Source organism: Pungitius pungitius, chromosome 19 (assembly GCF_949316345.1).
Source record: "Pungitius pungitius chromosome 19, fPunPun2.1, whole genome shotgun sequence".
In the NCBI taxonomy this organism is placed as follows: Eukaryota; Metazoa; Chordata; class Actinopteri; order Perciformes; family Gasterosteidae; genus Pungitius; species Pungitius pungitius.
This window is the reverse complement of record NC_084918.1, coordinates 2,467,155-2,488,922: the sequence shown is the minus strand read 5'-3', so window position 1 is coordinate 2,488,922 and position 21,768 is coordinate 2,467,155. Positions and strand designations below refer to the sequence as shown.

Genomic DNA, 21,768 nt, shown 5'->3' with positions numbered 1-21,768 from the left:
CTATACTGTCAGGCACGACCTCCAGCAGGTTCTGTGTGAGCAGCAGGTCGGTGAGAGCCAGGAGGCCGTTGAGCTCTGAGGGAAGCTCCTTCAGGCAATTCTCAGACACATCCAGACACACCAGTCTCCGGAGGTTCCCGAGCTCCTACAGACACACGATAAATACCACCCACAGTGAGTCAAGACAACAATTAACCTTCACAGCACAGGAGAGGAGAAGCAATCCGCTGGTGGCAGTAAATCCTGTATGTGTGTAACGGCATAAAAAAAATAAGAAAAAGTTCTGGCAAAAGTCATCTATAAAAAAAAAACACATTTGTATTGAACTGTACTTACTGGGGGTAATGAGGACAACTGGTTATGGTCCAGCCACAGCTCCCTCAGGTTGGGGAGAGCACCGAGGGTGTCCGGCTGGAAAGGGGACCAAGCGGAGGGGAGGAGGGAGAACATTGGCACAGTTGCTCATTTCTGTTAATGCTTCGGGTCACAAACTGCATGCTTCAATCAACACATGCAACAGTTAGAGAAGCTGCTCCACTTGAACACACAGCAAACAGAATGTGCCCTTAGTACAAACAATTCAGATGAATTGGATCATTTGAGGGATCTGTCATCCACATCAACATTTTCCAGTGTCAGTATGTGGCAAAACATTTTTAAGTTGGACTGTAATTTTCAAATTATCCAAAATTGCATCTATATGATGTACAAGTGATAAATTGAGGATAAAATGTCAGAAAAGCGGTGGCTCATTGTTGTCAACGTTGCGTATTTGCTCAGCCTTTGCCCTTCAGGTCAGGAGGAATTGTTTAAAGTCCTATGAGACATGGCTGGCATTCCCAGGCTTAAAGAAGCGCTTACTGTGAGGTGTAGTGCATGCACGGCCTCAGGTGCAACAGACCGGTTTGGTGAAGTAAATTACTTGCATATTTGGCTCATAATTACTGTGAAGAGCAGATTTTGTGAAACACGTCACTGTGTGTGTGTGTGTGTGTGTGTGTGAAGGGAATGAATTGGAGAATTACCAAAACTTCCAGTTCATTGCTGCCCAGGTCCAGCTGTTCCAGTTTCACCAGAAAAGAGAGCGACCTGAATAAAGGCACAAAGTAAGTCACATGTTATGTGTCCTTAGAACAAAGAGCAGGGCATTGCAAACTGCTACAACATAATACTCATTCGCATGTAACGACATATGCAAAGGATGTCTTTGGACCTGCCACTTACGTTGGCAGAGACTTCAGCAGGTTCTCCCTGAGCTCCAACGTCACCAGGTTGGCCAGGCTGTAAAAAAGAAGGAGTGGCGGTGAGAAAGAGGCAACAGAAAGAGAAAGAGGGGCGAGAGTGGGCAGGTGGCATAGGGGGAGGGTCGAGGGGGTGAGAGAGGAGAGGTACGTGGGTTAGTCAGATGGCAGGTCTGAAATGGAGAGGGGCTCCTCCGTCTGTCGGAGCACAGCAGAGGCCAAGAGCCCAGACGGCGGCTGCCTCGAAGCACGCACACACACACACACCCACACACACAACCTCCTCAGACCCGACTGTGTCGAGGATCTGACTGAGGAGAGGTTCAGGGTTGCATTGTCAAATTATTGATTGCTTTGTTTTATGTACGAAACAATAATCACTTTGTCATCAGAAAACCGCTTTAAGAGGTTTACAAGGGAGCGCTTTCAATTCTGGACCTTGATTTAAAACAGTCTCCTTGGAGACGTTACGCGCTTGTGTACGTACTTTCCGATGTCGTTGGGCAACGTCTGCAACGACACGTCGTTGAGTGCCAAGTGAGCCAGCGCTCGGAGTTGAGTGAAACCATCCGGCAATCTGAAGCAGCAAGACAGGAGGGGAGAAAGTGGAGACCAACTCTTAGGGTTTTGTTGTACAGCACATGGAATCACTTAAAACACACACACACACACACGCGTTTTCAGGAACAAAGCTTCACCCAGTGATTCCACTTGTCCCTTAGAGGAAGTTAAAAAGGTGAAATAGCAACTTTGTCATCCCTGATTGTAGTTGTTGCAGTATGTAATAAGAGCAGTGCAGCAGGTAGTTCATGCAGGAATGTTACAAAGATTATATTGGTTAGATTTACCTGAAACTGTTTCATAAAGCTTTGTTTGGGCGGAAGGAGGTCTCCTCCAGGCATTTTGTTTGCATACTGTGGATAGCCGTTTCTTAGCAACTGACTGATTTCAAGAGGAGCGGCCACAAATCAGCATAGAGTGCATAACGTCGAGTCAAACACACAAACTCGTGACACGCGTCATGCTTTGTTGCATCTCATGTTTGCATCTGTGCAACATTCTCAGAGTGATGGTTGTTCCCACTAACTTACTTTGACAGTGGGTTTCCACTGAAGTCTGCAATCTCCAAGGCCTTGCAGAACTTAATGCTCTCCGGGATCTCAGGAATGTCTGCAGGAGGAAAGAAGAGGTGTGGGAGGGAGACAAGCATCACCACCATAGCACGCTCGCTCCTGAGAATGCTTTAATCATTAAAAGCCACAATTGTATCGTCTTTTAACCCTTTTCATAGTAGGAAATGGAATTGAGCTCAAATAAGTGCTTCCCCGACGCTGTGAGGTACTTAACTGTACAAAGATAAACATGGACAACACACAAAAAGAAATCCAAACTATTAGACTGACTAGATAAAGCACTTCTTACTGCGGATCCTGCAGGTGCAGGTTGAGAATGCCCTACCGAGCCGAGCAGCCTATCTGGCTCAGAGTCTTTCTGCAGCAGGAGCAGGCAGATGGGAAAGGCCTTTACAGGCCGCTGAGCACTGCTTCCACAGCACTCAATGCGGTGCATAGCAGAGCAGATCTCCCTCTGATACCATGTATGTCCTTCCTGCCAGCGAGTATCAGTGTGTTTGTGTGCAGAATGCAAGGACACAGAGGTGTCTGTATGTGCTACAGCCGAAGGTCTGAAGGTCTCTGTAACATGTATTAAATAATAGCTCTGGCTGCATCACGGCGATGAATATCTTTCTTTGATTCAATCAAATATATTTATTATATTATTGTTTCACAGGGATTTTTAAAAGGGCATGCAGAGTCAGTCAGAAATGTCTGCAGTGGCGCTATTGTATATTTTGATTCTCCAACTGATAAATCCATGATGCTGCAGCTTCACACCTACCAATTTAAACGCCTGATGTTTTGTGTTTTTGGAGTTGGTCTCTTATTATTTTAAGGCTTGTCATTAACGTTATTGCGTGGTAATGGGGGGCGTTACAAGCGGAGGACAGCGTGATCTTGGGATTGTATCCGCGTACCATTTTTGGAGATGTCCAGCTCCACCAGCTGCATGAAGTTGGCCACCTCGGGGGGAAGTCTCTGGATCTCATTGTCACTCAGGCCGAGCTTCCGTAGGTTCAGTAGTCTGAAGAAAGGCTGTGGAGACACAACACACTGCGTCAATTGAAACAAAACAATTATTATTATTAAGTTAATCATGCCAGCATACATATTTAAAATCCCTGAAATATTAAATGCAACACATTGTAAGACAAAAAAACAGCAGGTCTAACATTTGAGAAACCAAGCTTGAAGAAAGGCTTTTGAAACAATAATCATAATACTCAATATTCATCAATAAATTGTTTCACAATTAATGATCATTTTAAGACAAAACAGTGGGCTTACAGATGTGTATTCGTAAAGTCTTTATGTAGTGAGTGTGTCTTAAACTTAATATATTGAATGAATTAATTGTTCTTTCATGTTGCATGAACTTCTGTTTGTGAAATTCAATAGAAAGCATCCTGCATATTGGACCTGGAACGGTTTTAAAGAATTCCCCAAATACTCCACTTCACCATGGCAACGCTAACCAAACAAAGTGGCTTTCGAAAGGAGGGCTGAGGAGACTGCTGTGGCCAAGTGCTTTCACAAGAGCCTGCTTGTTGGACAGGACAGCGCTCAGAAACATTCCTCTGCCAGCCGTGTGTGTGTGTGTGTGTGTGTGTGTGTGTGTGTGTGTGTGTGTGTGTGTGTGTGTGTGTCTCATCTGCCGCCAAGATGGACAGACAAGACAGGCAGGAGTAACGGGCCAAACTATGCAGTGATTAACCCTTCAATCAGTCTCTGGTTCTGCGCCCACAGAGGGACCCACTGTCAGTCGACCCGTCGGACGCCGCAATGGAGGAGGACTCTTGAGAAACTATGCCGACCAGGGCTTTCTGGGGCGGGAATTTGCACAAGCTCATTATTCAGGGTTATTTTCTGAACATAGGGTGCACGGAGGCCTGTGAGCTTGGAGCCTAACCGTAATTCTAATTAAAGAGGTCCTTTTAGCAAGGGCCTCTGTTGAAAACGAGCCCTCTGCGTCTGTTACCAGAAATAAATATGATGAATTGAAAAATTCAGACGGTTCCCAACCTCCTCCCTCGTCATTGAGAAAAAACCTTTGGGAATGTAGCGCAGTTACAATCTTGTTTCAAAGTGTTGCATAAACATGCAGCGCATAAGATAAGACCAAAGCGTCTTCGAAGTGTATTGTCAGGTTTCTGCTTGACACAAGTGTGAAAACACACACGCATTCGACACAACACAACGGCAGATTGCATTACAATCATGCTGACAAAGAGAAGAATGCTGCCGTTCAGCTCCAATCGGTTTCTCGATGACGGACATATCCCATCATTAACTAGTTATGTGTGTTTGGATAGTGAGGCGGCTACAGCACCAGGATTTCTTTCCCAGGAAGAGTTTACTGGAAGTGCATGACAGACCATGTCATTAGTTTCCCAAGTTAAAGATTCCCAACATCCACTGGCAGTTCAAGTGAGGGAGAGACAAGCGGGGCTCACTGAGTACTAGGTATCAGATGACAGGAAGAGGAGCTGAGGACAACCGTGTGACACGGGCCAGGCCCAGATGGGAACTGGGCCCCAGGAGGGGGTGGGGGGGCAATGTAATGGCCAAACAGGTGACACCGAAAGCTTCTCGGAGAAAGGGTGCACGCCCCGAAAACTTAATTTACCAAAAATGTTGATGAGTATGAAACGTCTACCTTTTCTTAGTACGATAAATCATGTTGCTGCTAATAACTGGAAACACACATAACAAAGGCTTTCACATCAGGGCAGTGCCGTCCTCTCCAGACAGGGTCCAGCGAGACAGGAAGGCTATCATGCCTGAGAACATTATCAACACCCACAAAGACGGCCATTGACTAGTCGCTCGCAGACCAGATCTAGGAAACAACTGTGAGGCTGTAACAAATTATCCAACCAGCTCCACTCCGGCATCCAAGAAGATTTGATATACAAGCCGTTTGTTCTCAGGATGTTTCTGAGAAACCGTACAATGCTGAGTGACTACAGACACAATATGTAAATGATACAGCCCATTACTTTGAGAATGATTGACAAATGGAAGTTATCCTGACGTCCCCCTCAGTTTCCCACTGAATGTACTTTTAAAATAAACAATGGCCAACCAGCAGTGCTTTACAGGTCAACGGGTCAATTGGGACGAGTGCGTGCAGTGGAATTCAGTGTAGCGCCATTGTCTCATCGTCGTATTAATGAGCTGCAACGGTCTGCTCAGTGACTCAGGCGTTTTTTACAAGGTTGTGACTGTGTGTGTGTGAACTAGTGTCCTGCATTTCCTCTACAGCTTTTCAACGGGGATGTTTTAAATGAGGGCCTGGCGAGGGAGTGAAGCTGTGGCCTGGAGGATGAAGTAAAGGGAGCGAGAGGAGGGAGAACAGAGGGAGATAAATGGCAGCCATGGCAGCAGAGGGCAGTGTGGGCTTTCAAGACTAATCTGCCCTTTGCCCTTTCAAGACTACTCTGCTGGGGTGTCTGTCCATGGGGCAGCACACATACTCAGCAGAGTGTGTGCATGCTAAGGGGAAAGAGCAGTTTGTTAAAGTGCATATTTGTGTGTATTAGCAGAGGTTTGTTTAACAGTGTTTACGAGTGTGTTTATGTGCTCCAGAAGAGACTGTAAATACAAAGTGCAATGTTTGTAGACCTCACATCATTACAGAGAAGTAAAACGTGGCTATAAACATCCAAGAAGCTACGTGTGCGTGTGACACATGTGAGTAAACTATATGTTCTGGCAGTATTCCAGTCATGTGACTCCAGCTTATGGTTTTCCCCAATTATGCAATCAGACTATAGACACAGCGAACTCGTCCAGCCCCAACACACGCAAAGTCTGTAGAGGAACGCCTGCCCCAGCGCATTGGCCTAAGGTCTAGTTCATTGTTTAAAGAACTACGGGTATAATTTGAGCATAGACTAGGCCAAACTATCTAGAGGAACAAAAACAAAAAAGGGCTGAAACAACAACTTGTGAAAGTCTCTGCTCTCCTACAGAGGTCTTTATTCCAAATATTCACTAAAAGAAACAAAAGCCAATCCACCATCACTAAACACCCCAACACCCTCATTTTTCCGTTTTACTCTCGCACGCCTCCTTTCCTCCAAGTGTAAGCCCGACTCACACAGTCTCAAGCCTCTTAATCCTGTGCCAAATCTGCCCCGTCCACATGTCCCCACTCTTGCAAATATCAATTCCCGCACAATGCGCATGCACTACACACACTGTGTGTGTGCGCACTACCAGGGTGAGGGGCTCAAAGAGAGAGGGGGGGGGGGGGGGGGGGGAGACATGCTTTTGTGCTGGCCTGGACTCTTTCAGTCAGGATTTGGTTGACTGAGTAACTTGCTCGACCACAGGAATGGCGAGCCTCATTACTGCCCACTGGTTTCTATAGATAGCTGCAGTCATTGTTGTGGAATAAACTCAGAAACATGAGTGGGCACAGACTCTCCGTCTTCTTACTAAACTTCATGTCTTCATGTCAGAGTCATGTGAAGCTAAAAGCGAAAGCACCAGCAAAGATTACATGCCCAGTCATTTCAAGGCCAATGGAGTAACATGGACTGATGCTGCCCTGCTGATTGGCCGGAGCCATCGCTCCTCCCACTGAAGACCACAGTTTGAAACCCAACAGGTTCCCAAAACTCTTACACATGAATGAGACTCTAACGGGTCCTCTTCCCCCCTCCTCCTCCTCCCTCCTTCCCATTGCCCCACATCTCTGGGTTCCCTCCATTTTCCCTGGCAGAGGGACAAAGGGCGAGCAGCCAGCCCCACACAGGGCTGTCAGTCACAGGCCAGCTCTAGTTGCCCCCAACCCCCCTCCTCCTCCTCCCTGCAGCCCAGTCGGGGGATTCCTCCATTGTCCGAAAGGGCACTGCAGAGAAGAGAAAAGGGCCTGGAAATGGAAGGACGGAGACTTGAAAGAGGAAGACTTGCAAAGGAAAACAAAAAGCAGGAATGACTAAGAAGGAGAGAGAAAGGGAGCGGGGTGAGCGCTGCAGAGAAGAAAAGGAAGGTTGTGTGCAAAGTGGAGAGGAGAGACCTGAGAGAAAGGGAGTGACGGAGGATTATTAATGAAGAATAGAGGGTAGACAATAGATTCCCACAGTGCTCTGGACCCTCTGCCCCACTAATGGGGACGGAGACTTCAGCCACTGACCGACCCATTATCTCCAGGGACTAAAGACGCCTTTTCTCTCTATTAAGATCTTTGGTTAATCTAAACCAAAACACGCAAATTAACCCACGCCATCAATGTGGTTTAGTCTGGCGCACTGTGGCCCACATACAGTGTGGATTACAGCTGAATTGTATTCGTGAAAGAGCATCCATGAACAGACCTGCGGTGCACGGCTAAAGTGCACCTATGCTTTCTAATGCCGTGAATCAAATGCTCGCATCCAGGCCACAAGGCACAGTAGTAGGTGTGTGGGAGCATATCTCTTTGTGTGGCCATGTAACTGTGTACCATTGTCCAAAAAAAAGAAGAAAGAAATGGGTGCCTGTGTGTGTTTGTGTTTCATTTAAGTGGCACTTTCAGCCTTGACTTCCTTTATCCGGCGCGCCGACAGGCCACACAGAGCGAGACGGGCGTGGTCGAGCCGGTGTGAGTGACAGTGAAGCCGACTCCCCTCCCCGACACCTGCCCGGGGGACTTTGATCTTAGCAAACACCGCGAGACGCCAGGTAACCGATGACTGTCTACCGCTGCACACCACCAGCTCCAAAACTGGGGCCTTGGAAATGGGAACTAATGTTGTTCTGACACCCTTGTAGCACCTGGGCCAACTGCTGACATGATCATGCGTGGCATAAATAGTGCTCTCCCTCGTTCCTGTCCGACCGCTGCATATTCAGGGCTTTGCTGTGCCGCCATGTTTGCTTAAGCCAAGTACAACAAAATGAGTCGGGACAGAGTCAGAGAGGAATGGATGGATCCATGTACACAGTTCATGTGTGTGTGTTTATGGTTGTTTGTACACAAGTGAACTTTGGAAAAGAGTGTGAAAGGAAAACCATGACTGCTGAGGAAAAGGTGAAACTGGCTAAATACATACATACATAGCAGTAGATAATAATTAAATAAACTCAAGTAAACAAGATGAATAAACAGTAACATGCACCACCATCTTGCCTCCCGTGACCGCAGATTACTTTTTTTTTTTTGTTGACACAATAGTATTATGTTTCAGTGGATCCTGTTTGAGTACAACCCAACATGCGGCCTAGAACGTCCCACTTAAAGATTCCTATCGGACAGCTGTATATACCATGTCAGCACACCCTGTTGAATCAACAGAGAGCTTCAATCACACATGTGCCTGTTGATGTAGACTCCAGAGGGCTGAAGAGGATCTAGAGACAACAGGTGGACATGGTGTTGAGTGGCTAGGAGGCAAACACACATGGCCAAAGATCACTACGCTGGGGTTTGGATGAATACCGATGCTTGCTGTAACTAACAACGGCCATATCTCGGTGAAGCGGTTTTAAGTTGGCGTTTTAAAAATAGACTAGTAATCCCTCTAGTGTTGCCTAATGGTGAGCTAATCACTGCTTTGGTTACTATAACCGTCACGGTGATGGAGAAGCTGGCACCAGAGAGACATGTCCACGAAATAAATAAAGTTGATTAACACCAACACACTGAAGAATAGAGAAAGCACAGAGTCGCTGCCCAGATTTGCAATCCAAAACCAAATTCAAAGCAGCAGTCGAACCGAAAGCCTCGAACTTGATCTTCTCGGAGCTCCAACAAAAGGCGTGCCTGCGCTTTAAATTTCATCAAAACAATCAGAACGTGAGCTAGAAAATCAATAGATAAGAGAAAGCAGAACACAGCGTAACCACACAGATGAGGAAATAAGCACCAGCGTAGTGAGGAATCTATAGAGATGCACCAAATGTACACGGCCTCTAGAGCAGCTGCAGCATAATTTACACTAACAAATGACTTATTCATTGCGCATGACGAGACCACAAAGTGACCGCCCCCAAGGTGAGTTGTTCGCTAATACATCACTGGACAAGGAAGCTCACACTGCTCCAATGCCGATTGTACCATTTCATTGAATTAATGTCCTTCGACTCTCCAGCTCTCACACAGCAGGAATGAATGAGTCCACAGCACAGGAGGCCCTCCACCCCCCCCCCCCATCATCACATGCTCTCCCGTTCGCTTTTGTTTTTTCCCCACAAACGTGACACAAACCACCAGCCCCATTGTTTAGAGTCCACAGAGGACGTTTGGCTCTTTCCTGGATGGGCTGGATCCGGTATGTGCTCCCTGCCCGCCAGCTCGCCGCCTGTCCCACAGCGAGACTGTGCTGCGGGTGGGGGGGGGGGGGGCAACAAGAGCTTCTGGGCACTACAATGCCTCAGGCATTTAGTACACTGTCAACATAGAATGTGTATCACACACACTTACAGCAGCAAGAGGAGCTCTTTGGCTTTGTTGCTGCTTGAATCAGCGTAAATAGAGGCTCTGTGGAAGATATCCATGTAGCTCTAAAATATATTTTATTATGGAGACACTGTCAAGCATTACACCTTAAAAAGGAGATGACTAAAAGTGTGTGTGTGTGTGTGTTGTGAGTGCACAGGCGGCCTGGTACAATTGATGCATTGTACGTGTCCAGGTTGTGCCCCCCCCAGGATCATGTGGATTACTGTCTATCGTTTTCCAGTAACCATCTCAGCATTTTTCCTCTCGCAGCCGGCTAGAAACGGGTCTCTGTTTAATGTTCTCTCTCTCAGGGAAGATGTAAACGAGCCGCTCTGCTAAGAGGACAGCCCGGGCCTCGGTGAGCACATGGAGGAGCAGTAGGTCCGCAGTGACAGGAGAACCCCCGGCCCATCTGGCGTTTCTCCTCGACACCCCCGTAGCAGGCCATCCACTGTCCCTGGGAGCCTGGTCACCGTGGAGACCAGTGTTTGTTCAGCGAAGATGCCAGGGGAACAAAGCAGCAGAAAGCTCCATAGTGACGCTGGGCTGACTGAGAGATTAAAGCTGAGCGTCGCTCGGTTCAGACACTTCATCTGCTTGGAGAATAAATACAAGTGAACATCTGCACTGTGTCCTCACAGAGAAAAACACTCAGTACAAATGTGGATCCACAATACAAGGATGCCGTTACTTAAGATTACAGGGGAACCCCCGTCACTGTGTCATAGAGGCAGCATAATTACAGAGTTGTATGCGCCAGGCTTCTGCTCAACCTCAGAGAGGATCAACAACATCAACAACTAAAATACATGACCCAAGCCCAGAAGCCAGCGTGCTATGAGCCCCCAAGGGGTCGTCTCAAAAGGCCTGACGTCACCAACCCGGTTTGTGATAGCGGATCTAAAAATATAAGTCCGGGGAACCTGAATCACACTGTACTTCAAAGCCCGGATAGCACATGTTGTCCCTTTGCCAGGAGGCCATGTTCCATGTCTAACGGATGAAGTGACAGGGTCCAACACACACGTGCACACTCAGGGCGTACTTGTCGCTGACCTTAACAGACGTGTTCTGGTTTGAAAAGAGTGGGTAGGTTGCTGAGCGGCAGCAAATGCAAGCGCACTGCTCACACATTACATAGTATGCATGTAGGAGAGGGAATAAATACATCAACACTTAACAATGAATACAAAAGCTTTATTATTCTCAAACGACTTGCTCCAAGGGCAAAAGTCTAAAAATGTCTAATGTCAAGCCTTGAGATCATATCAGTCCCCTGATGTTTTTTTTTCTCTTGTGAGAATTTAGTTAAGTAAAAGTATTTTATATTAGCACATATTGAACATTCCAGTAAGTCAGTCAGTAAATCTAGTGGAATATCCCCTTGTTTCTTGCTCCCAAGCCGCCCTCGGTGTTGCGGTCATAGTAACCTTTAACCTGAGTGAATCATTCAGAGGCCTCATGAATAAGCACCTTGTGTTGTCATCACGTGTAGGACACAAAACTGTCCAGAAGGTTTTGACTCAAAGAAAATAAAGAGATTTTGCTGATGTTCTTATTTAATGTTCAAAATTAACACTGTTCCACATTCTTTGAGCTGAGCTCCAGCTAAGTATTCCCATATGTGTTTTAAACCCCAGACGCTCGTGCTCGATCTTAATTAAAACGCTGTTGGAATGAGAAATACATTCAAGAAGGGGAGACTTAAATAAAGCTTGACAGTTCATCTGAAGCAAGATGTGTCCAAGTAAAGCATCTGTGTGTGGGCTTCACCAATAGGAATGTGAGAAATTGAGTAAGTTCAAGTGTGTGTGTGTGTGTGTGTGTGTGTTGGGGGGGGCGGGGGGGCAGCAGCTTCCAGAGAGCAGGGCGAGCTCCTGGAGATTCCAGGCATGCCTGCGTTTCGTCGGACGTCACGTGCTGCAGCGCAAACACAGCTCTGCTGGGTTCAAACACAGCGCAACAAGCCTCGCACACTTTTTCCTTTTCACACTTAAAAAAAAATAAATGCAAAACCAGTATTAAGTTGAAGCTACTGCAAAAAGTAAATCTTTGTCAAAATAAAGACGCCACATAACGGAGAACTTCCACGGTAACAGAACATTCGGATTTTAATCACCGGGAGCCCAAATAAGTTTTTTTGATAACTGAAATATTACACAACATTGAAGGAAGAAATATTATTAGACAGCAGCCTGGTGGCCAAGAACAAACAAAGAATTCCATTGGGGTTCCTTTCTCGACTTAAAATAACCGACCTTTTACTACAATGCTCCATCTATCAACGACTCAGCTCCTATGTTGAGGCCATGTTGTCAACGGACGTAAAAAGCAGACCAAAGCAAGAAGGGACCCGTTAAGTGCTGTGGCCAAAACATATTCACAAGGCGAGCAGAACATCGGGGCATTCCTGCTGCACTGGAGATGAGGAGCTGCGCTCGGGGGCCTGCAGACGGGCTGATGCTCGTCACACAGCCCCTGCTTCCACTGCTCCTCTCTGCCGTGACACACGAAGGCTGCTTTGTGGTCTACAAATGAACCCTGACGTGCTCAGGGAGTGTTTTCTCACTAATCAGCTAGCAAACCGTGACAAAGTACCCTGGTTATGTCCAAAGTCACTCGGCCCGGGACAAAAACAAAGATGCTCAGGAATCAGAAGAAGTCGTTTCCCTTTAATAAACATTGGCCTGGAGACATCCTTGTTTTGCAAAGTCACTGTTTTCTCAGTTTCATACAGCAGCTTTGCTTGAGGGGAATATTTTGAGATTATATATCTGTCAGTTCTGTGGAAATGACTTTTACTTATGTCTTTTTGTAACTCGTTTGCTTTATATAAAAAGTGACAGACAACTGCTTTCACTTTCACACTGCAAATACAGATATATCATACCTAAAACTAATTACTAATAATTCACAAGATCAAAAGGGTCAGAATTGTGTCTTTTGATATGTAAATTCAGTTAGAATCAAAGCACGAGTTAAACAAGACCTTAATAGACCTAACTGACTTACGCTACCTTCTTAAAAAGTCTGTTCTTCCAGGAATATCACAAAAAAAGGTGAGCCCATAAGCACTTTTCTCTAGAGCTGCATAAAAGTCACGCTCATGAGATGAGTGGCGGTGGATTTGTCCGTGGCTGCTGACTGTAAAACAGTCTGATCTAAAAACACTGAAACACAGCGGAGAAAATTACAGCTGAAGAAACGCTGCATACTCAGCAAAGAGACAACATAATTAAATACAACATAACATGTTCCTATAACATTCAGGGCTTCTGGCTAAATCAATAGTGTGATCAATGAGGAGAAGAGATAGACGACAAAGTGATTTAGATAAGTGGAGAATGATTATTCAGTCAATGATAAGGGAGAGGAAACTGGAAACACTGAGCTCCGTTATGGCATCCAACGCGCATTTGGATTTTATCAGTCAGCAGGTAAATATTTTATGCGCTGGCACCTAATAAAAAAAATAAGTGTTTTAGTGTGTGTGTGTGTGTGTGTGTGTGTGTGTGTGTGTGTGTGTGTGGTTGGCTTCACTTATAGCAGGCCAGCTGTCTAAAGAAAGCTTTTAACACACAGACAACAAAGCTTTAAGTATCATTGACCATTGTACATTTGAGATATTTAAAATGTTAATGTCCAAGACAAACATGGCAGAGTAGGCTGTTAAATTGTTGATTTGCAGTTATGTGGATTAAAAACAGACATGTTCTCAAGCACAAAATCCTGTCTGCGATTCAGAAATACACGACGCGGTTCAGGTGAGCAATCAAAATTTTCTGGATTGGGAGAAAATATTTTCCAAATGCAACCAAATGTTTTCACTCTGTGGCGGCGCAGACGAGTCCGCCTGCCACTGAGCTGGTGGCAGATAAGCAAAAAGAACTCAAGTGGTAGTAATCCCTGTGTATATATCGTTGTACTACTTCAACATTCCCTCGTGGGTCAGTGCCACAACTTGTAAGGTTACAGAGAAACCATGTGCTCTACACCCGCTATCATCAACTCCATCAGTCAGGAGACACTTAGCCTTTGAGTGTGTGTGTGTGTGTGTGTGTATATAGGAGAGGCAGGCGAGCAGCAAAACACAAACACTGCTGCAGTAGGAGGGAGTGTACGACTATAAAACATAAGCCAAATTTTTTCCCCCTTGGACTCAAAGTTCCCGCTACGAAACAAGCGCTCCACAGCGGAGATGGTGTCACAAAAACAGGGCATTCCACGGCTCACTTGATTATTCCCACTTCCTGCTCCCAACAAAAAAAGAATCGGCAAAAAAAAAACGAAAACACGGCGTCAACAAATCAGAACCGCCCCAACCTAGAATCCACAAGAGTCCACAAGTTGTCCCTCAGAGGAAGAAAAAAAACACGTGTTTCATGTCAAAGCAGAGCAGCTCTGTTGTGTACATGAGGTGGTGGCTAATTGGTGAAATCGCCTCTCCTATCGACGAATCCGAAATAAAACACGAGTTCTTTGTATAAATCTAGCAAGTATCTGGGATGAAGACGAGGGAGCTGAAGGTACGGCGCGGTGACCCAGTCAAAGCCACAGGAAGCACAAAGAGGCCGAGGATAGAGGGGCTATCAGCTTTTAGAGTGAGAGATAGAGGCCTTCAATGGCAGTGTGTGGCCAGCAGATAAAGGGCAGCATTTGCTTGCGGTCGGTTTAAATGACATCCAGGCTGACCTTCTCCCCCCCCCCCCACCCACCCCCACCTGCACACAGGCAGGGACATCAGCTCCCTGACCCGTTTGCCTCAAAAGGGCCGTGTGAGTGAGTGAGGGCGTAGTTCCTGAGCTCCTGCCTGATCAAACGGCTCAGAAAGAGCATCCCTTTCTCTGAAGAAAGTGTTTTGGATTCAAACAACAAGACACTTGCATCTGTGGCCTAAACATGACCTGTTGAATATGTGCGATTGCAACAGACAGACAGACAGACAGACAGACGGATTACTCAAGCCGAGTAAACACCTGGCTCAAGATGACCACAAGCTGCAATGATAACAGGCTGGAAAATCACCAACCTCGTGCTTTGCAATTACGACTGGCTGGAACGTCTGTCCGTGTTTACGAAGCCGTGATGGCTGCAGTAGATGTTACGTTTTTCTTTTTTACATTTCTTACTTAGGAGAGAACACACGCCGTATTGTGTAGTAGTACAAAATAGGTTTCATATTTATAGTCAAGTATGTATGATTAAAGACTCCTGCACCCATTATTCAAAAATAAGATTTATTATACAACCAAAAGTCCTCCAAAATACTAATAAGGGACTTTTTCCCATGACCCATTTATTGACCCGACCATGAGTCTACATCCACGTGTCATTTGTAACCCTATCCACATGTTATTTTCTTCTTAGGATTTAGATTACGTGGATTCTGGCCACCAAACACTTCTTCCATCTGAGAAGAAATAAACTTTCTTGCTTGGTATTTTAATTCAAAGATTTAAGTGTGCCGGCGTTCCCTGCTTCCTTAATCTATGAGACTCCTAAGCACCGACAGCTGAGAGGATGACATCAACACACAACGGGGCAGAAATATAGAAATGGGGACAGCGATTTAAAAAAAAAAAAAAACAAGGGCACCAGCTTGTTGGTCTCGTCTTTGTGTACTTAATGCCCGTAGCAAACAAAGCTCCTGTCCTATCGCAGTGCTCCAGCAGGGTTATGCAGCGCCGCCATTGACGCTCCCCAATAGCAAACAGCTGCCACAACCACCACAGCCATCAATTATTCACCGGGGCATTGCCTTCTTGTGTACCTTTGCGGCTGGCAAACCGAGGCCCTGCGGCGAGGAAGGGTGGTGAGTAAGAGCCGCGTGAGTTGACCAGCGTTAGCTTCAGGACACGCTGCCAAAAAAAAAAAACTAGTTAATCATTGTACACATGTCATGTGACATGATACCTGGAATTGCTAGTGTGCCAAAAGTCAACGGAAGCACACAGGGTTGGACAGACCACAATAAATACCTCTTGGACGGTAAAAAAAATGTTTTTGATTTATTGTAGAGGAGTGAATTCTTGAGGCAGGCTATGGCCTGAGTTTATATAAATCCCTGCACTGTATGTATGATGTGTTCTGCGTCAGAGGGTTGACATAACCCAGTTAACGTTGCTGCCATTTCCCTGAAAAAACACCCGATTGTGAAGTGAAAGAGAGGGAAGAGAGGATGTGCACCTCTGGCAGATAGAACAAAGCAGGCGATCCGTCTATAAGTGCATAAGTCTCCTGGGGACCACTTGTTGCTCTCCCACCTGACGCTGCACGTCAGTCCTGACTCTGGGGCTCGTGGCTGCATGCCGGGGATCAACTGCCCGATCACTTCCTCCAGTGGAGCTTCCCTTCTCCTGTTAATCCATCTGCAGAATGAACTACACCCCTAACTACTACATACTCATTCTCTCACATGGGCCAACACACACACACACACACACACACACCAATGTCCCATTACCTCTCTGTCCCACTAGATTTGGGGGGAGGGGGCCAGGCAGGCAGGATGTGAGACCAGCTGGTCATCAGCTCAGACAAAGAAACCTGCTGAATGTGCTTTTGCATCAAAAAGAATCTCACTTTGTTGTTTCTTCATGGCCTCACCAGCTCTGAATCACTTTTCAGTCTGATTCTTCTAAAGGGGTGGGGGAGGGGGAGGGGGGGCAGCGTGATTGCAAAAGTTTAAAGAAAAACTCTGTTGTCTCTCACGGATATGGGTCTTAATCAGGGTGGGTGTAGAGCCATTCTCAGCCTCACACGGAGGAAGCCGTGGCTACACTTCTTGAGCTCTAGTATCTCCAGCTTCAACGTGCTTCACTACAGCAGGAGGCAGAAAGAGAAACGATGTGGTTCTACCGCAGTGAGGTCAGTGGCAGGTGTAATTTATCTTTGGTGCTGGCCTGGTTCAGCAAGTCGCTGGGGAGAGACAAACCCCGGTTCTCCTGTGAGAGTGAACTGGAAACCCAGGGAGGGGACGCAGACTGCAGAACAAGTACACTGGAAGCACACCGTGTGATGTGCACATGTCCTTGATTATTTCTTTACTTCCATCGGTGAGCACCACACTTTTGGCCTTAAAGACCGGCCGGGATGGATTACACCCACACCTTTGTTAGTATTAGTAGATGGTTGAGACCTGTTTTCAATAAGACTGAAGCTTTTAATCTGCCGTGAGCGAATATAAAGACTGATGAAACAAAGACATAAAATACAACACTTGACTATTTATGCTTGGGTAAATAAAGGCAGACCAGCAAAAGCCGAGTGAAGGCGTTTAATTTGGGTTTCCCTTGACCCGAGGATGAAGATCCACAAGGGACTCAAGAGGAAACACTTTTCATCAGCGAGTTTATGAGCTAAAAAAAAAAAAAGAGACAAAAATGGCAAAGAAGCAGATCCCACACTGAGAGGCACTGGTGTGTATGAAATGGGGTAAGGGTCACAACTGAGGTGCTATGGGCTTCTTCATGGGCGGGTGAATCCCTAATCCGCACTTTAGCCACAGAACTGTTAGCGTGCGCACACACACCAACCAACACACACACACACACACACACACACTGGCGACAGTTGAGAACTAAAACAATTGCAGTCATATGCCCTATTGATCACAAACATAGACCACCTCTTTTTCAAAAACAAAGAAATCTTTTTTTTTATAATTTCTGGTTGTGTCAAGTGTTGGGGGAGGAAATCAGTACTGTAACATATCAAGTGTTCTATTGGGTAATAGTACCGGAAGCAACATGCATAAAACCTGTTTTACAAAGTCTTACTGGTACAACACACCCATCAGGGATTAGAAACCCTATTTCAACAATGGAAAAACTCAAAAGAGGACGAGTAAACATACTTTATGTATATGTGTCAAGAGACATTTTTGGGCTGCTGCTGCCCACAGCACCTGCAGCACAGCTGGTTCCTCCAGCAGGTGTAACTGACCCACACAGTGGAGTCATGATATGTCTGCAGACCGAATGTGCTCCTGGCCAAGGGCAGTGCAGTGCAAACAGAACACACACAGCCAAGACATTTGATATATGGGAGAAGAAGGGGGGGATCAGGCTTTTGAATGGACGTCTTTGTAACCTGTCATGTGACTTGAGAATGGCTATAAAGACAGTTCCCTCTTCCATAACATGATCTTGGTGGCAGGGTCTGTACGTGGAAGCACATTGTCTCATTTCAAACTACTCTACTGAAAACCGAACAAGTTTAGGAAAGCATCGATTTGATAGTGAGGAATGCACTTTCGTGCTTCACCGTTTTGTCTCTGCAGTTTCAAAAATCAACACAGCTCTTTAAAATAAAACTACAATAAACCTCAAAAACTTAAGATGCACCAATAGCAAACCACTTGAGATTAGTTCCTGTGTAATGATAAAACAGAGCAGCATTAAGGGCTAAGGATGTAAAGAGCATGGAGGGGAATTCCCGACCAGCTGCCTACTTAAAAGGCTCCTCTAAACTCATTCCATACAGATAAGTCATACTTAATGCTACTATTTCATGTAGTATAATCACTGCTTGGAATAAATCTTGCCCTAAAATCAGACAAAAACAGTCATCGTAAATTCCTGCTTTTAAAAAATGTTTTTAACAAAGCTAAAATGGTCTTTACGTGGCCAATTAAGACATCATTACCGCAGAGGGTATAATCTAAGATTGGTGGGCGGTGTGGTGGGGGAGTCACAGCAAACCTAAGAAACCATCAGGACGTCTAAATCTCCATCTGCTCACCAAGTTAAACCCTGAGTAACACAATCTATAACCCTAGAGCACCGAACAACACTAAATGGGAATCCACATCACAATCGCTTTATTAATTGTTATCAATCCAAAACATCTCGTTAGCTGTGTGTCATGTTTAAAATATGCCATGAAAAAATGAGATGATAGAGATATACTAACAAGTCAATCAACAAACTCGTATCCGGGTTGAATATACAGCGACCGGGAAAGCACGCTCAAATGCATAAAAGAGAATCAGACATCACTGGCTTATGCGCTCATTGTGGTAATTCCATTCTTCGTACAGTCACTGGCCTTGTTCTCAACCCCTGTATGGGCCCTGACCCCTCACACCGCTCCCCCGCTGACTCCGAGGTCCAGAGAGGGCCCATACGCTTTGTGTCTGCACGCCACGCATTTGCCGGGACCACACGAGACATTCTGTCACCACGCATTTATGTCTCCTGGTTGAGGCCAGCACCACCCGGAGACCGTTGGTAAGCCGACCGTGCCAGAATATTTGGGTTGCATCTGTCATTCGGCATGTCAGAGGCCATGCACCAGTTACACTGCGGATATCTGACAGGTAGGAACTTAGTGGAGGGAAAATCACGGTCTGCAAGTAAGCCTCATCAGCCAAAGTAGGCTGTGGTTTCTGCCTAAAGAAACTAGACTGAAGATGGGTTAAATATTCAGCGGAGAGAAAACCAGTGAAGCCGAGAGCCAAGTCTGTGTCCCCAGAGTGGTTACGCATGAGGTCATATTTGATCAAATTGACTCCGATGTAAAATAATTATCCATGTGTAAAAGCTATAGCATGTCAGAACCAAAGGGTGTGTTTAAAAAAACACCATTAGAAGCAAGAAGAAGAAATGACATTGTTGTGATTCCCAAAAGGCGACAGGCTCTGTTGATTTTGTTGTGTTAACGGTCTTCATTAGTGAATGTGCCACTTGCCCCTTCACAACCAAACCAAAGCCATGAAACGTGAGAGACTGAGAACGTCTACGGACCAGTCTATTCATACTGCCCCCACGCCGCATCACAGCCACAGCCTGCCCCTTGTTCTGATCAGGAACAATGACCTGAACTGAATAAAACCAAGAGAAAGTCAACCAAGCAAGCTTTGTTCCACATCTTTGGGGAGCTATAGGGAAACCAGACCAGCAACAATTCCTCTCTACTTAAAATAAACTATTTGGCCATGCAAAAAAGACTTTTCTCAGATTTCACATAGTGGGTGGGCTCAGCGCCGCAATTCATTCCACGCATGCCTTCCCACACTGAATCCCATCCAACTGGCCAGTGATGGCCTTGCTAAAGGCAACATGTTGTGTGCCAGTTGTTTTGGAAGCCCCTTTGAACATGAAGCATCTGCAATCCTGGGCCGGCTAAAACACCCCCACCATCCTGGTCCGTTTAAATTAAACATGAATTAAACACAGGTTAATCAACTTTATTACATAGTACCCACATTGAGACTCAAGTTCGGAAGTTATTTTTGTCGTTGTTGGACATTGCTGAAATAGGGTTGTGCACTTCTAAGATGTGCAAAACTAATGCACTGCAGGGCATAATAACTAAATCAATTTCTCAACTTCCAAGGAAGCCAGGAGGGAGGTACCCTTTCTGTAAAGGATGTGGCTGAAGAGATATCCAACAAGCTTTTTCACCCGAAGTAACCTTTTGCTTTTCCAAATAGGTGCATTAAACACCAATTACGTGTAAGTGTGGGTGGTGGTGCAGTCATAATTACACCAGGACACCCAGCAAATCGGAGCAAACCATACAGCAACCTGTCGAGGAGCGAAACGCACATTTCCTGTTGACACACAGGAGGAGGCGTTCTTCTTGTGTAAACTCTGCACGGCGCATACCTTGGGCAGCTCCTTGAGCTGGTTGGCGTCGAGGAGAAGCTCCTCTAGACTCCGACTGTAGCGGAAGACCTCATCGGGGACAGTCTGCAAGTTGCAATGTCGCTTGTCCACCGACTCGACGTGGCGATTGCAGCGCCACAGGGGGATACACTTCAGCATGACCGGCCGCCGTTGGGGAGGGGGATCGGGTCGCCGGTGCTACTGAGAACCCCGCATCGGAGGGTGAAGGTCGGCGGGAGAGAGGGCTCACTCAATGTCAAAAAAAAAAAAAAAACACTCGGGGGTGTTCCCACGACGATCCGGATTTCGGGAGGCCGAAATCCAATTAGGAGACAACAACAAAAAATAATCCCTGCGGTGTGTTTGCGATATTCCCAGTTTTAGTTCAGCGGTGCTCGAGGGTTGTCGGGTTGGCCCCTAGCGTCACCCACCCCCGGAACAGCAATTACCGACACACAATAAACATTAAAAGAATAAAATACAACTCCCGCTTGGCTGAAGTGTTTTCGCACTACTCGTACTCACTTCATTCACAGAGACGGTTAGCTTGTTGTGCTACCGCCACATCCCCGCGTAAGACCCGCCGCGGCTAGCGGAAAAACATGCAGCCAACGACCCCAGCGATACATTAAACGCCGCTTCAATTAGCCCGGTCATGAGTGGTGACCGCTAAAACAAAGCTAAGAAACCCCACTTGAGTCAGTGGTTACTGGTAAACAACGACCATACGAAACGGTTCGCGTAACCCACTGAGCGAGTCGGCGGTTGAGATTAACCCCGGGCAAGGCTGCGGAAGGAAGTGCTCGTCCCCACCGGCTGTGTTGTTAGCATGCTAGTTACTGTTAGCTCAACGTCGGATAGTCGCTGCCTGAACCGCCTTTGTGCCTAGCTGCCGTTAGCTAACCGACGTCAACGAACGTTACGCGGAACGCCTCCCCAACCGGCCCAGACAAAAGCAACCCTGCGTCTTAACGTACGTTAAAATAAACGGCCCGGTTGAAATGTTTGTTTTTTTAAAGCGACGTAGGGGGTAACAGAATCGTCAGCAGCGAGTGCAGGCGTTTCAAGCAAACAGCGGCGCATCCCTCCCCTCGGTGAGCCGGGGGCAGGCCGGTGTGTCGGGTGTGGGGGGCGGGGCTTGATCCGCGGCAGCGGGCACCTCAACGTTCACGTTTACCAGCGCCTGCGAAGACGGTGCGTTGCTTAGCATCGCCCCCTAGCGGTGCGATGTGCTCGGCTTCTGTGGAAACCATTAAAACGTGTAAATGTAACCCCAGTGATCTGGTTACAGTATCGAATATAGAAGTATAAATAAACAGAACCCATGCCTCTAGGTCATCAGATTTTAATGACTTCTCAATTATTTTTGT

The 21,768-nt window shown here is 46.4% G+C and overlaps 1 protein-coding gene across 14 annotated transcripts in view; it reads right to left on the bottom strand.

The window, feature by feature from the left end:
- The window catches only part of scrib (scribble planar cell polarity protein), a 47,584-nt gene extending 26,069 nt beyond the window's left edge, over window positions 1-21,515 (bottom strand). For 13 of the 14 annotated variants that reach the window (XM_062559147.1, XM_037455825.2, XM_062559151.1 and 10 more), the window contains exons 1-8: window positions 20,399-21,515; window positions 3,277-3,394; window positions 2,333-2,411; window positions 1,729-1,818; window positions 1,225-1,281; window positions 1,026-1,089; window positions 337-411; window positions 1-145 (exon numbers count right to left, since the gene is read on the bottom strand). In XM_062559147.1, coding sequence (XP_062415131.1) covers window positions 1-145; window positions 337-411; window positions 1,026-1,089; window positions 1,225-1,281; window positions 1,729-1,818; window positions 2,333-2,411; window positions 3,277-3,394; window positions 20,399-20,557 — 787 coding nt within the window. In that variant the 5' untranslated portion in view covers window positions 20,558-21,515. The remainder of the gene's footprint in view (window positions 146-336; window positions 412-1,025; window positions 1,090-1,224; window positions 1,282-1,728; window positions 1,819-2,332; window positions 2,412-3,276; window positions 3,395-20,398) is intronic. The other variant, XM_062559154.1, reaches the window with a different exon arrangement.
- Window positions 21,516-21,768: the final 253 nt, after the last annotated feature.